The sequence below is a fragment of the Thalassophryne amazonica genome, chromosome 21 (assembly GCF_902500255.1).
Source record: "Thalassophryne amazonica chromosome 21, fThaAma1.1, whole genome shotgun sequence".
Lineage (NCBI taxonomy): Eukaryota > Metazoa > Chordata > Actinopteri > Batrachoidiformes > Batrachoididae > Thalassophryne > Thalassophryne amazonica.
Window position 1 is genome coordinate 29,418,703 of NC_047123.1, and position 15,203 is coordinate 29,433,905.

The window sequence follows — 15,203 nt, forward strand, 5'->3', positions numbered from 1 at the left end:
GGGGTTTGAACAGGGGGTCCTCTGGTCACAAGCCCACCTCTTTAACCACTTGACCATCAGCTCTGGAGTGCTGATGGTCAAGTGAGCTGTTAGTAGCAGAAATACTTTAATACGTTAATACCAGTGGGTTCTATCGTGGCCATCTTTTGCAGAAATAACTTGTACCTGTAGCTAGGTGCTAGCAATTTAGGAGTTATGGCCATTTGAACACACAGTCCCCATTTTCAAAGTCAATATTTGGGCAAACTAAATCTAAATATATATAGTCACTTGTACAGCCAGTTTTCTTTGGACAAATCAGGGGATAAATACATGAACATTTCCAAATGACTGACTCTGTCTTGGGCTAACTTGGATATGTTCAGCCAGATGTAAGATCTGGTTTACTTTATGATAATTTAACAAACGATTACAACATCGTAATTACAAAGACTAAGTTGCAATATTCACAAAAGCAAATGGTAAAGATTTTCTGAACGAGTGTCCAATGATGGTATTGTTTCTCCCCCTCTTTAATGAACTCGCCAGCAGATCTATTATCTGCATTTACTAAGCTGTCCCTAAGTTCACAAATTTCCTGACACATTACTGACCCCCGCAGGCTCTGTGTTTCTACAGATATATTTGGCCACAGCTGTCACACCAATCCTGAAGCAACGTTTGACTGATGTGAAGTCCAGACGAGCCCGTATGTATCAGATCCCACTTATCCCCAACTCTGTCTCCTTATTACGACACTATGCAAGAAAGGTGCAGCTGTTTCTGGCTTTTTACTTTATTTGCTCGACCTTCAAGAATGATACAAATTTATATATTATGGTCCTTTCAAGCAAGAGGATTTTTATGATGCGTCAAGCTGTAGCTTTCGGGAAAAGAGGATTTAAGGTTAGTGTTTCACACACAGGGCTGTTTGAAACTTTGACTCAAATTGACGAACTGTTTCAAAAATGCCTGAACAACTAAATGGAAAAGTTGCTTCAGATGATCAATTGTTTGTGAAAAACTTGAAACCAAACCAACCAACTTTTTCCACAAAACCATTGTAGAAAACAAGATCAAAATTTATTCACGCTAGATTTTTTTCTGCAGAAATTAGCGTAAATAAATTTTTTTGTGGATTTTGATGAGTGAACTGTTGGAGTTGTTAGAATATTACACTATGAAACTGTTAATGCTTTCAAAAGAATTTGCTTAGGGCCCTTTCACACACAGTGTGAATTTGGTGGAATTGCGCATGAAGTGCGCATGAAGCAGGAATGGTATGCAAAACGTGTAAAATCGTAGCTGCCTCTAACGCCTCATACACCTTTTGCTTCATCTATTTGCACACACCATTGGCAGAAAGACAGAGTGCATGCTGTGAGAGCCCATCAAACCCTCTCGCGGCAGGTTTCAGCCAAATTCCACCTGACACGCATGAACATCTAACACCGCTCCCATAGCACTTGTGTGTCCATTTGCACTATTAACATGACATCAGTTAGCAGACAATCACTATCGAACTGGATGTGTGTCCCCCCTCCCCCCAACACATCTGGCATGCGGGGGGGCACACTTGCATAAAATGCTTACCTGCATAACTACATACACAATTACAAAACAAATAATGAAAATGAATGACAACATAACACAGAGTGACACGCTGGTCTGGGTGCTGAACGGACAAGGGGGGGGGGGTGTGCGCACTCACAGCCACGGCTGTAAAGATCTCTGCTCCTGGATGTCCCAGCTGGAGGACACGACCCATGTTTGGAAGATCATGAACTTACAACATTCCTCTGTGAGGCGCGTGTCTCTGCCTGCTGCTGACCTCATGTGGAAATATATAAAACATCTTTCACCTTTGCGCCGGGCTGCAGCAGCTGCACACAACGCACCTCGTCCATGTCCTTGTTGATTTCAGGCATTTTTCCACACTGATTACAGGAAAGCGATGGTAGCTCAGTGGTAAGGTTTATGGCTGGTAATCAGGGCTTTTGGAAAGTGCAAGTTCGAATCTCATGGGTAGCATGTATGTTTTATTTTTTTTTTATTTTCACAGCAGCTGCGCGATGTGTAACCACATCGTGAACCATTGCAGCAGCATTGTGCACACGTGCTCGTCGGGGCAATGTTTCCGTGGTTCACTCATATGAGCTGTTCCACCATGAGTCAACCTAAGTTGTACTTATTCGTACTATGTGTGTACAAACCCTTTAAGGCTAATTTTAGAGTGCACCTTCATTCATGTGTCAGTTTTGGTGAGAAGTGGCAAAAAGGTGCAGGAGATGTAGAGGAATGTCCAAATACTTATGGATCCAACTGTACATTTGCTTTGTGTGCACAAACAACAACAACATTTAAAGTTTTATCTTCTCAGCGTGAGCTCTGTGTGAATCTGTGCACACATTTTATAAGACTTTGTATTGCAGCGGGGAGAACTTGGGTCGTCTGAGTCTGCGCACGCTATGAACATAAACAACAGCGCGGCCGCAGCATGCTTTCATTTTAGACCATCAGCGAAAGAAGACAATTTAAAGGACAACCTGGAGAGCAGAGCTATTACTGCTCTACATCTGAACCACAGTACAAAATGGAAAAGCCAACGGTTACTCAGCACTCTGAGCTTTGTTTGACCACTCAATTACTTTTTAAAGTGAGCACATCAGAAGCCAGCGTTGGCTGGAAACAAAACACACAACTTGATGTGATGCTGCAACAGAAACGCTGCTTATCAACCATGGGTGATAGAAAGAGAAATACAATGGGCTTCGACGTAAATATTTGTGTGTGTGCGTTTGTTCCATGAATGGTTTACGTTCATTTTACACAAAAATTGAAGTTATTTTATTAGACTAGTTTCTGAATCAACTGCTCAGTTCACCTTAAGCTGATCTGTCCGTGGTGCTGATCTGATATTCCACAACGTAGCACTTTTTTTTGACTGGCAGTTTTGCAACACATAGATTTAAAAAATTACAACTAATACAAATATTTAATATGCAGTTTTGTTTTTTGATAATTCATTACAAAAAGTTTTATTTGCCATCTACACATTTAGGTTTGTTGACTTGTTTTTTGTTGCTGAATAAAAACCAGCTCAAAGAAAGTTTGAAGAAAATTAACTTAAACTGTCATTACGTCCACCAAAGATGTAATAAAATCAATGGCATTTATGTATTTATTTATTTGTCTGTCCATCTGTTAGCAGGATTACATCAAAACTACTGCATGGATTTTGACAAAATTTTCACCACAGATAGATATTAGGGCATGGAAGACTCCATTAAATTTTGAAGGTAATCCAGATCTGGTTTCCAGATCAAGATTTCACTTAATATAGGCTTTGAAGGATTATGTCAAAACTACTGCACAGATTCTCACCAAATTTGCTTCACAGATAGATATCAGGGCATGGAAGACTCCACTGAATTTTGAAGGTGATCCAGATCTGGATTATGGCTCAGGATTTGTTGGGAGTGATCCGGATCAATATGCAGGTTCTGCAGCAGAAAGATACATCATGATATAAAACCAAGATCAGGAAGACACTATTTTGTTTCAGCTTGTGAATTAAATATCAGATTGCAACATCTTGATCAGTCGGACCATTCATGCAAATATTGCATTGTGTGGAATCCAGATCCAGGTAAAGTGTTGTGTGTTGGGGGGGGGCGTGGCTGGATGTTTTGGTGTTCTTTTCTTTTCTTTGCTCTCCAGGTGGCATGAGGGCTGATTTGTCTGTGAAGAAGGTGCTGGCTGAAGAGTCTTCACCCTCATCAACATCATGGAAAGCACCTGTGATTGGTGCTCACGTGCAACCTGGACGACTTGCAGCTGAAGCAGATAATTGGATGGCGTTCTGCATTTAAGTCATGTGTGATTCAAGCAGAACTGCCGGGAACTCGACCTTGTGACGTTCGTTTGTGAGACGCTGAGGACCGCGCCTGGGTTTTGACACATCGAGCCCGTGAAGCAGGGAGGGGTGAGGACACATGCTGTCAGCACACACGAAAGGTAATTAAGTGTTTAAGTAATTGTTGATAGTAACTTGGTGTTTTGTTACACAGTATACTGGAATTGTGAAGAGAATTGTGTAATTTGCTTCTCACTGCTGTGGCGTGAAGGATAAGTGATCCTCCACTTGTTGTGAGAAGCTGCTCATTTGCATAAAGTAAAAAAAGGACACTGACCTGAGTGTGTTGCTGATAGCGTGTGTTTATTGGAAGATATAGTTGTATCTGTTGACTTACCTCACCTTCTCTTTGCTTCACAGAGAATCAGTTTGTCGTGTCCACCTGGGGGGTGTTTGGCGGTGGTAGGAAGTCCAGAAGCGCCGGCTTTAATCCTTGCGGGCGCTGGAGAGCGAGCCATGAATCACTTCACCAGAGGGACGTTGTTTTTATGTTTTTACACTTTTAAGCACAGGTGAATAATAAATAGTTTCTGTTTGGAACCGCTTTCTGGTTATTTTTAGCGCTGGGTCCTGTCTGACGCAGGTCCGCTCCTCAACCCGCGTCGACACATAACATAAAGTCCAGATCACGATGCAAATCACTTATTTGTTGTTTTGAGTCCTTGTCAACCCTTAACGGACGTCAGAAATCTCTGATTGATCTTATTTATTATTATTATTTTTACAAGCCCCGATCCCAGATAAGTAGTTAAAGATGTATGTATGATTATTTTATTTAGTTTATTTACTTATTTAGTTCAGCACAATCTGAACTTTACTTTTGAGTCAGGATTTACACCCCATCCCTCTTTACCTGCAGTTTTAACCGGATGCAGTCATGCACACGTTTCCGTGTGGATTGTACGACGTGCAGTTAATAAATTCATCTCCTGCAGCCAAGAACAAAATGCAAACACAGGAAGGTCTTTAAAATATAAATCTGTTTGGCCGTGCACAGAGCATGACTTTTGGGATGAGCACAGCTTTGCACTCGTGCACAAAATCTACAAAAGCATATTGCTGGAGCTTTAAAAAAAAAAAATCTTCCACTGTTTCTCATAACTGAGAGATTTTCTCTACATGTGTCGACAGATTTAAGGGTGCTTTATTTAAATTGTATCTCTTCTTGTGCCCTTATTGCTGTAACACTGTTTGAATGGCTCTACTTTTAATAATACTATTAGATACTTCAACCAGAAAATTGAGATTATCTTCACCAAGAATACTGAGTGATCACAGTGGTTCATCTCTCTGTCCATTTAAATCTGAAACTTGTGAACCCATTATAATGAAAATTACGTGTTGCTTGTGGAATAAGGAGGAGATGAAAGTCCAAACTTTATCTGGACACAGATTCAGTGCAATTTATTTATTTTCAGTGAAAAAATCTGCAATGCATTAACAGTAAATATAAAAATGTCAGCGTCCCCCCTCCCCCCCTTTTTTTTTTTTACCTTTTTTTGGTGGTGCAAAGTGTAATGCCAATAAATAAATTAATGGTCCATTAAAATTATTATAAAAATGTATCAAGTTAAAATATGTATAAAACAAAATAAAAATCCTGGTTTAATTCCACAACCTCCTTTTTGTATACATGCTGCACCCAAACTTTTATGCCTTCAAACAAACAAATGTAAAAAAAAATAAAAATAAAAAATAATAATAATAATTTTTTTGGTTTTCTTGACATTGCCCCCAACTTTTATTAATTCCCAACCACTGCTAAAAGCACTCTAGATTATTGATCTTGATTTCTTGGAAAATCTCAGTCTTCTTTCATCCATTATGACTCTACTTACAACATGCAAATATTATTATATCAAGAAAAAAAAAATCTTCATTACTTCTTCCTTTTTCTTTAATTTGGTCATAGTAATTTATAGTACAGCTCTAATTGTACATTCTGTATTGTTCTAAATATAAGAAGGGTTTTTTTTTGCTTGGAAATATTTTGGGAAAAAAAGATGGTGTTGTCTTATATTCAGGGTTTATATTCTTATATTCTTTTACACGTCACATTCATTTGCAAAAACTTGGTGGCACCAACTCTAAAGAAAAAAAAGCATGTGCATCCCAGGACTGAAGGGATCCGCCCCTTACGTTACAGTGCTGCATGATGGGTAGACACATTGATGGTCCTGAGAGGCACCACCTTAAACATTAGGTGAGTTAACCAGCACTGCTCAAACCATAAAAAAATCCTAAAAGCCTTTTCTTTAAGTAGCATTGATCTTCAAAAGTAATTCCAAAAATATGTCTTGAATAGGCATTTGTTGTTTTTGAATGTTATTTTTTTCACTGTTGCCAGCCATTCACTTATATCTTGTATCTTGGCAGTAGTGTTCATGTCTCTGGGTCCTCACTCTTTGAGATAGAGAGACGCCGTGGATGGGATCATGATGTCGCTGTACAGACGTGTTTGGCAATGATGATATTTTTGCAGGAGAATGAAGGTCAAAGTCTTTAGGGTCCTGGCGCTTCCTGTCTTACTGTATGGTTGTGGGACATGGATGCTAACCAGTGACGTAAGGCAACAACTCAATGTCTTTTGCACTTGGTCGCTTTGGAAGATCCTTGGGTACCACTGGAATGACTTTGTATCAAATGAGCAGTTCCTTAGAGAGACTAAGATGAGATGTATCACTTGTATTGTGAGGGAGTGTCAAAATGTTGGTTTTGTTGTGGTGAGTTCTCTGCTTGATACAGCGTACAGGTGCCTGGGTGTTGCGGATCCCATTTGTTGGAGAAGGCCAAGGGGAAGCCCACACTTCACCTGGTTGCAGTAGATAGATGGTTACTTTCAAGATGTGGCAGTGAACCAGTTGTCTGTCTGGGTGGACCCAAGTCTGTTCTGGGGTGTCATGGAGCCACAAAAACCATGCTTTCAGACTTCACCTGATTTCCTTGGATCAGATTTAGCTTATCTTTGTGGAACTGATTGTGACGGATCAAGGACAAACTTCTTTAGTTTTACAAACTTTGCAAAAAGGGGCATTTGAATTTGTTTATTTTGAATCTCAACTTAAAAAAAGGAAATAATTGCAATAATAATGAAAACAAAAGTCAAGTGTTTGAAGAATTTGAAGGTAGTGTGAAGTCGAGGTGCTTGTTGTGCCTTGGTGAAAGTATGCTTTGCTCCTGTAGACATGCTTCACTCACTCATCTTCAACTGCCTCCTCCAATTAAAGGGTGAATATGCTTCCGAATAAAACAAATGCACGTGTGCTCTATCAGGGATTCTCGCTCTGAACGGCTCAACTTGGTTCATACTGCTTAATTAGCATGCCACAACGAGTTGGTGCTGCCTCACCAAAGCAGCCGTGACAGAATCAATCCGATGAGTTGGGATGAATCACTCTGAAACCCGAATCATCAATAAGCCGATAGCAAGTTGTGTTTGTGTTAAAATGCACAGACTAAATTCTGGGAAGCATAAAGCGCGCCCCCCCCCCCCCTTCCCACACACACACACACACACACTGTCAATAAAAGATGAAACCCATCACTGTGATTATTACCCATTGTATACGCGTACTATGTTGTGAAATAGATGAGTCTCCAACCCTATGCCCCATAATGGTAAATGGACTGCTTTTATATAGCACTTTCCCATCTGCATCAGACACTCAAAGTGCTTTACAATAATGCCTCACATTCACCCTGATGTTAAGGTGCTGCCATGCAAGGCATTCTCTACACACCGGGAGCAACTATGGGATTAAGGACCTGACCCAAGGGCCCTTAGTGACTTTCCGGTCAGGATCCTCTGGTCTCAAACCCAATGCTTAACCACTAGACTATCATCTGGGATGATGTAGGTGAAGGGTTTTTGGCCAAGACCACAAATAGCTACCCTACAGTTGAAGTGAATGCACTTGGGATCAAACCTCGGTCTATATTGGCACTGCAATGTCCCCAGCACCCATCGCAAAGAGCTGTGGTTAGGATTCTGAACACACCTTCTTGATACCAGCTTAACCCCCCCCAAACACACAACAGCAGTTATGTGTGTGAATTTAGCCGACAGGCTTCCTGAAGCCATGAATGCCAAGTGTGCCAGAGCGCTGCTACCCAGGGAAAATGGGGGTTGTCTAAAGGCACATTTGTAGAATAGAAGCGCGCATCATGCCTGTCAGAACGGCCTTTTGTTTTGCTAGTCAGGCTGTCAGCGGGTGAGTCAACACGAGTCCATGTTGAAAGACTGCTGTGAAGATGAATCTGCCCTAAACAAAAACCAAAAGCGTCTGAATCCAAGTGGAAGGGTATGCAAAAGCATCAAGTGCACATGCATTTAACATGCAAGCACGAGTTATCATCTAACCTTTTTACGTCTTTGTAAACTGCATCAGCGTTCTTGCAGGATGGGTTTTTCCTTGGAGAAACCAACTGCAAACGAATGGCAACACAGAGACACTGAATCATCTGGCCACTTTTAAATTTCCTGCCTTCTAAAGTCATTCTGCCAGCTTGGAGGTGACCTATTTTCAAAGTGAAACATCTGTCAGCAGAGGCGCACAGGGGCTCGGTTTTGTCCTGTGAGCACGTCCGCTATAGTTAAGGTGCATTTGTAAGGTTTGAGTAACGACCGAAATTTATTTTACCATACCCCCGTGGGTGCTTATGCTTTGGATGTTACACATTTCTGTGCACCACTTCACCGGGTTGTTCAGGCGGGTGGCGGCAGGAGAAAAATAGATGTCCCATTTGAGTTTCATTCAAATGCAGCGCGAGCCAGCAGCATGTCTGTAGACCAAAGCCATGTCCAATTCTTTATCTCACACACAGATAAGAAACTGGACTCGTGTGACAGACTAGCTCATTTGTGCAAATGACAAAAAAATGACCTTTTTATGTGCTTTTCCAGGCAAGAGTAATGACTACCTTCAGAACCGAAAAGGTGAAGTAGCCTGTTGTTGCTATAGCTGCACAGACTACAGTTAGTTTTCCAAAAACTAGAAAAATTTTATGAATTTAAGTCAAGAAATGTTAGGTGGGGAACCACAAAACAGGCATTGTCACGTCTACTACCTCGCGGCGCAATGTTACTGTATCACGGAAAAAACAGTGGTTAATATAGCCATTACCATGGCAACCAGATTATAATTATCCCACCTGAAGATCAATAAGAGATCATAATAAATATGTCCGTCAAATTGGGTGCCAATATCTTAAACAGCTTTGGAAATAGGACTTGAAATGTGTATTTGATCTATATATTTGATGGAAACAAGTTTTTTCATTAACATGCCAATCAAATTATAACCCCCCCCCCCCCCCCCATCATTGAAACCAATTTGTTGATCAAGCTACATTTGTATATCTGACCAAGTTGGTGGCGGTATCTTCCATCCCATTGTCCCGTTGGGGGAGATGGGATTATAAATGTATAAAGGTCATATACACTCAACAAAAATATAAACGCAACACTTTTGGTTTTGCTCCCATTTTGTATGAGATGAACTCAAAGATCTAAAACTTTTTCCACATACACAATATCACCATTTCCCTCAAATATTGTTCACAAACCAGTCTAAATCTGTGATAGTGAGCACTTCTCCTTTGCTGAAATAATCCATCCCATCTCACAGGTGTGCCATATCAAGATGCTGATTAGACACCATGATTAGTGCACAGGTGTGCCTTAGACTGCCCACAATAAAAGGCCACTCTGAAAGGTGCAGTTTTATCACACAGCACAATGCCACAGATGTCGCAAGATTTGAGGGAGCATGCAGTTGGCATGCTGACAGCAGGAATGTCAACCAGAGCTGTAGCTCGTGTATTGAATGTTCATTTCTCTACCATAAGCCGTCTCCAAAGTCGTTTCAGAGAATTTGGCAGTACATCCAACCAGCCTCACAACCGCAGACCACGTGTAACCACACCAGCCCAGGACCTCCACATCCAGCATGTTCACCTCCAAGATCGTCTGAGACCAGCCACTCGGACAGCTGCTGAAACAATCGGTTTGCATAACCAAAGAATTTCTGCACAAACTGTCAGAAACCGTCTCAGGGAAGCTCATCTGCATGCTCGTCGTCCTCATCGGGGTCTCGACCTGACTCCAGTTCGTCGTTGTAACCGACTTGAGTGGGCAAATGCTCACATTCGCTGGTGTTTGGCACGTTGGAGAGGTGTTCTCTTCACGGATGATGCGAAGGAGATGTGTTGCACTGCATGAGGCAAATGGTGGTCACACCAGATACTGACTGGTATCCCCCCCCCAGTAAAACAAAACTGCACCTTTCAGAGTGGCCTTTTATTGTGGGCAGTCTAAGGCACACCTGTGCACTAATCATGGTGTCTAATCAGCATCTTGATATGGCACACCTGTGAGGTGGGATGGATTATCTCAGCAACGGAAAAGTGCTCACTATCACAGATTTAGACTGGTTTGTGAACAATATTTGAGGGAAATGGTGATATTGTGTATGTGGAAAAAGTTTTAGATCTTTGAGTTCATCTCATACAAAATGGGAGCAAAACCAAAAATGTTGCGTTTATATTTTTGTTGAATATATATATATAGTGTTTTCCCTGTATAGGGAAAACACAAAAATCTACTTTTTTTGTTTCCATGGCAACCAAATTCAAAATTAATCCCTCAATGGCAATTTGTGGATCATACAATACGCCTGCCAAATTTGTTGCCAATTTTTTACATGGCCATGGAGACGATGGGATTCAAACAAACAATATAAGACAAACTGCCATTTAAACACACTGTGATTAAAGATGAAAACACACGGAAACTGTATTTAGAAAATGAGTGAAGATGTTAAACTGAAACACTGCCAACACTGGGATTTATACATATTCCATCCTGTGTGACTGTGCTGTCAGAGCATTTGATAGCCTGCTCATGAAAGGTTGAATTATATTCCGCGAGGGAAGCAAAGGACGGCAGAAGCTGTTGAGGACACTTAACCACCACAGACAGATGGTGAGCTGATGTCCAAGTGTCCCTGATGCTCTGCCACTCTGTCCACACTGGATGGATAAACACAATGATTAGCAGCAAGCAGAGGAAAGGGTCAAAAAACAACTCTAAGGCACAATAATCAATGCAGAATATAACATTTCCATCCATTTAACATGTTTCTGAATGTCTTAACTAATTTCTAAGTAATGATTTATTTTAGGTATGATCATGAAATTTGAGAGAGAAATTAAAAAAAAAAAATGCATTGATAGAATGCTGTGGACATCTGGTGGCCCGGGGGCTGATCACAGCCCTCACATTGAATAAATCCGGTCCTCATTATTTGTCATTCTTCAAATACACCTCAAATAAAGTCAAAGTGATTGTTTTTGTTTGTTTTATTGTATGTTTCTCATAAATCATTCATTAATTTAAGAGGTGCAGCTTTGGTCGCGACTACCATGATTGTGACATGAAGGGGAAAATACAGAATTTAAAGAGTCTTCACCAGGAGGCAAATTAATAAAGTGTTCATCAAAATATTCTGTAATTATGCAGAAAAAGCTATTCATTAATCCAGAAACTTAGAGTTCAATCAAATGATTCCAGGCTTATAATTCAGTTAGAATATTTTCAATATGGTCATGACAAGGAATCATTTGGACACAATGAGAACAACTTATGTTGTGACGGTTGATGTGTTTTGTTCCAGAACCACATCTTAGCTCAGCTTGCATTATTGGGTGGTATTGATTTCTTTCTATGTATTTATTTGACCAAAAAAAAAAAAAAAATCTCATCACTTTACATTTCTATTTTAGCTCTACTACGCGGTTTATTTTTGTCTTGATATGATCCTGTGCATCTGTCATGCTGCCTGTGCATGTGAAGAAAATAACTTGAAGCGTTTTGATCCAATTTGGGTGAAACTTAGTGGAATATTTGAGTTTAAGATGCAGATACAGGGATTTGATTTTCAACAAAAAATTCAAGTCAAAACCACAGGCAAAGGTTTGAGCCATTGCTTATATTGAGGATTTTTGAGGAACTGGTTTAAGATATGTTTGCTATTAAATACAAATATGAAGTCGTCATATCTCTCCTTTCTATTGGTCACATAACCTTTGACCTTGGGTTACCTTGAAAAGTCAGTCTCATGTGGGAATGGCTACTTTGAGGAATTGGTTAATATAAACCGAGTGTTACTGTATTGCATAATATGACCCCATTCAACTGGACATATGACCTTTAACCTTGCTTGATCTTGAAAGGTCAAACTCATGGAGAATAGGTCATTTGTGAAACTGGTTAAAAAGGAAACCTAGGATTACATGACCTTATATACCACCTCTCAATGAGTCACATGACCTTCTGACCAGTGCTCATAAAAGGTCAAACTCATGGAGAATGGGTCGTTTGTGAAACTGGTTAAAAAGCAAACCTAGGGTTACATGACCTGATATACTACCTCTCAGTGGGTCACATAACCTTTTGACCTTGGGTGCTCATAAAAAAATCAAACTCAAGGTCATAACTGTTTCAGTGCAAATGGTTTTGCGTCAGCTCTTTGAGTGCTCCTACCTGCAGAACCGTCAAAGGCTGTTGCAATATAAAATAATGGTTAAAATGTTAAAATATTCTGCACGTGTATTTCTAGAGATTGAATATAATTAAGTGCAAGTGCCAGCAGGACCCCTGGGGGCCTTCTGGGACCCTGTTTGGGAAGCACTTAGCTTGCACGTGTGGGTTAAAAGTTGGCCAAAACATGTATTTGGCGTCAGTTGTGGCGCGCACTTAGACGTCATAAAGCAATCACAAGAGTGTACGTACAGACGGTGCGTTTGGTGTCGGTCTGTCAAAGATCGAACTACTGAATTCCAATTCGCGCCCCCCCACCTCTCTCTCTCTCTCTCTCTCTCTCTCTCTCTCTCTCTCTCTCTCTCTCTCCTCTCTCTCTCTCTCTCTCTCTCTCTCTCTTCCTCCCCACCCAGCAGCTGCGCCTCTCTCGTCTTTCCCGACGCGGAGCGCGCAGTCTCCCATACAGATGAGCCGCTGGAAATCCACGCACCTCTTGACGTAGCCACGGACCGGCTGCGGTGCCAGTCGGTCTCCGTACAGCGCACGTAGACGATTGCGCAACGTGACGGAGCGCGACCATTCTGCGCCGTCCGGCTGATCGAATTCGCGTGTGTCTCCGGAGATCCGAACCTGTCACAAGGCACCTGCGGGGCATCGACGGCGGCGGCGGCGGCACCTTAACGGCTCTATCGCGCGCGCAGCAGCGCCGCTGTTGTCGGTGTGATGGATCCGTGTGACAGCGCGCCGTGACCGGTGCCGGAGACGAGGAGCGATGTCCGTGGGGTGACAAGCGTCCGTCTGCCTTTCCGCCGTATGCGTCTGTGTCGATCCACCGGGGCTCCTCGGTGAACACGGATTCATCGCAGCGCGCACACCTGGAGCGGCGCAGCGGCTGTTTGTGATTAAGGCCGGGGTTTTCTGCAGCCAGGATCCCGCATCCTCCCGTCTGCGCCTTCGCCTCCCGCATCCAAGAATTCCTTCAGACTCCAAATGAAGCGCGGGGAGGAGTAGCTCCCGTGCGCCTCAGCCGTCGGACTTCTTACCTCTGAGAGCTGGATATGCAGAGATTAACGTGAGGGATGGATCTAATTATCTGCGTTGCTGGGCTGCTGGCGCTGATCGGGGATGGCATCCGCAGCCAAGGAGTGTACGGTGAGCGCAATGTTCTATTTGCTCCTGCTGCGTGTAATCATCGTGACTTTGTGAAACAGTGGCCGCTCATAAATCGCCTGCAGATCCTGAATGATCAGTCTGCGGCCACGCTGCTGCAAAATTGCGTGCGTGTGCAGCCACGCACGGCCCTCTTCTCTTCCAGTTCGGGACCAACTGTGATTTGTGCCCGTGCATTTAGCACCGAGCAGCCGTGCACTGCGTTTGGCTTCATTCATGTGCAGAATTTGAATGTGTGAGTGGGTTATTCTAATGCAACCAGTTGCACGGACGGTGTCTCTCAGGGGTTCAGCCTCCTCCAGCAGGAGCATCACTGTGAGGTAGGAAGCCTGAGGTCAAGGCTCTGACCCGGCAGCAGTGACAGCCTGGAAAAAGTGTGAGGTCAAGTAGAGCTGTGGGATGGCAAGATATAAAGACCTTTACAGAGCAATTTAAAGATCCTTCTTGTCTTGCTGTGTGTTCAGGCGGTGTAGAAGTAAAGGTTAGCAAGACAGCCATCAGGGTTGTGCGGCGCCAACAGTGTCTCAGCATTAGTACATCTGTTCCACTGCAAGGGGAGACAGAGAAGGCGATGATTAACCAGAAGGGCATTCTGAGAGTGCACGCTTCCAACCTGACGCTTCTTGCTTTTGTAATGCTTGCTTAGTAATTTCACTTGTTGATTGCCTGTCTTGCATGATGCAGATTTAATCATGATATGTCTACATTTTTGAGAAGCTGACAGAAACCAGGCGGGTTTCTCCCAAATGGTGCATGGTGGATGTATGGACCAATGGTGCGTTTTTGTTATTTTTTTAATCAAGGATACACAGTCATATGAGTATGTCACCCTCGTCCTAACCACTACCACAACCTGGTGATAAAGTTAGCTCTTCAGTGGGTCAGTTTTGCTGACCTGCTACCAGGGTACCAGAAGACGCAACACTTTAAAGAAAATTATTTATTACATACGTGAGTACAGAGTTATAAATTTGGTTTGGCCTCAGTCCCCGTCGTGGTGGTGGGATGAGCCGAGATGATGATGATCTTGATTCTTGCTGATGGAGGAGGCAGGAGGTGAAGCCCATCCCCAGCGGCAGACAAGCACCAATTGATGGCGGTGGGGCGGTAGAGGGAGTGTCAAGTAGGGAACTGAAAAACAGAGATAGGCTGGTGAGACGTCAACGCTTTTAAAGGACGTGCCTATGTCTGACTGGTTTACGGTGATTGTTAACGGTGGCATGTGTTTAGGCTTGTTTACGTGGCTGAAGACATTTAGCTGATTGAGAGACGCTGAATTACAAGTCTTCTGGGAAAAGACTCATATTCCTTTCAGTTATTTTCAGACAAAGTGGTCAGTTGGATCAAACATACCTATGATGACATATGGTTCATCCAAGCGCCTCTTCTGTCAGCTCTTCTAACCCTTGTACAATATTTTGCTAGTAATGAAGATACACAGATCTTGATGTGTGTATTGAACAATTGGATTAAATATAAATTTGTGTTCTCTGAGTTGTTTAAATGTGCTTTCTGACCTCACTGGTTATACTGAACGGTCATTTAATTGAGTTCAAATATCTCACACTCACTCAAATTCAACCACTTGCCCCAATTAAA

At 42.3% G+C, this 15,203-nt stretch overlaps 1 protein-coding gene across 6 annotated transcripts in view; it reads left to right on the forward strand.

Annotated features, from left to right (window-relative positions):
• Positions 1-13,420: 13,420 nt before the first annotated feature.
• The window catches only part of LOC117503615 (MAM domain-containing glycosylphosphatidylinositol anchor protein 2-like), a 325,073-nt gene continuing 323,290 nt past the window's right edge, over positions 13,421-15,203 (forward strand). For 2 of the 6 annotated variants that reach the window (XM_034162877.1, XM_034162878.1), the window contains exon 1: positions 13,426-13,586. In XM_034162877.1, coding sequence (XP_034018768.1) covers positions 13,514-13,586 — 73 coding nt within the window. In that variant the 5' untranslated portion in view covers positions 13,426-13,513. Of the gene's footprint in view, positions 13,587-15,203 lie in introns of all 6 variants that reach the window. The other 4 variants (XM_034162876.1, XM_034162879.1, XM_034162875.1 and 1 more) reach the window with 4 other exon arrangements.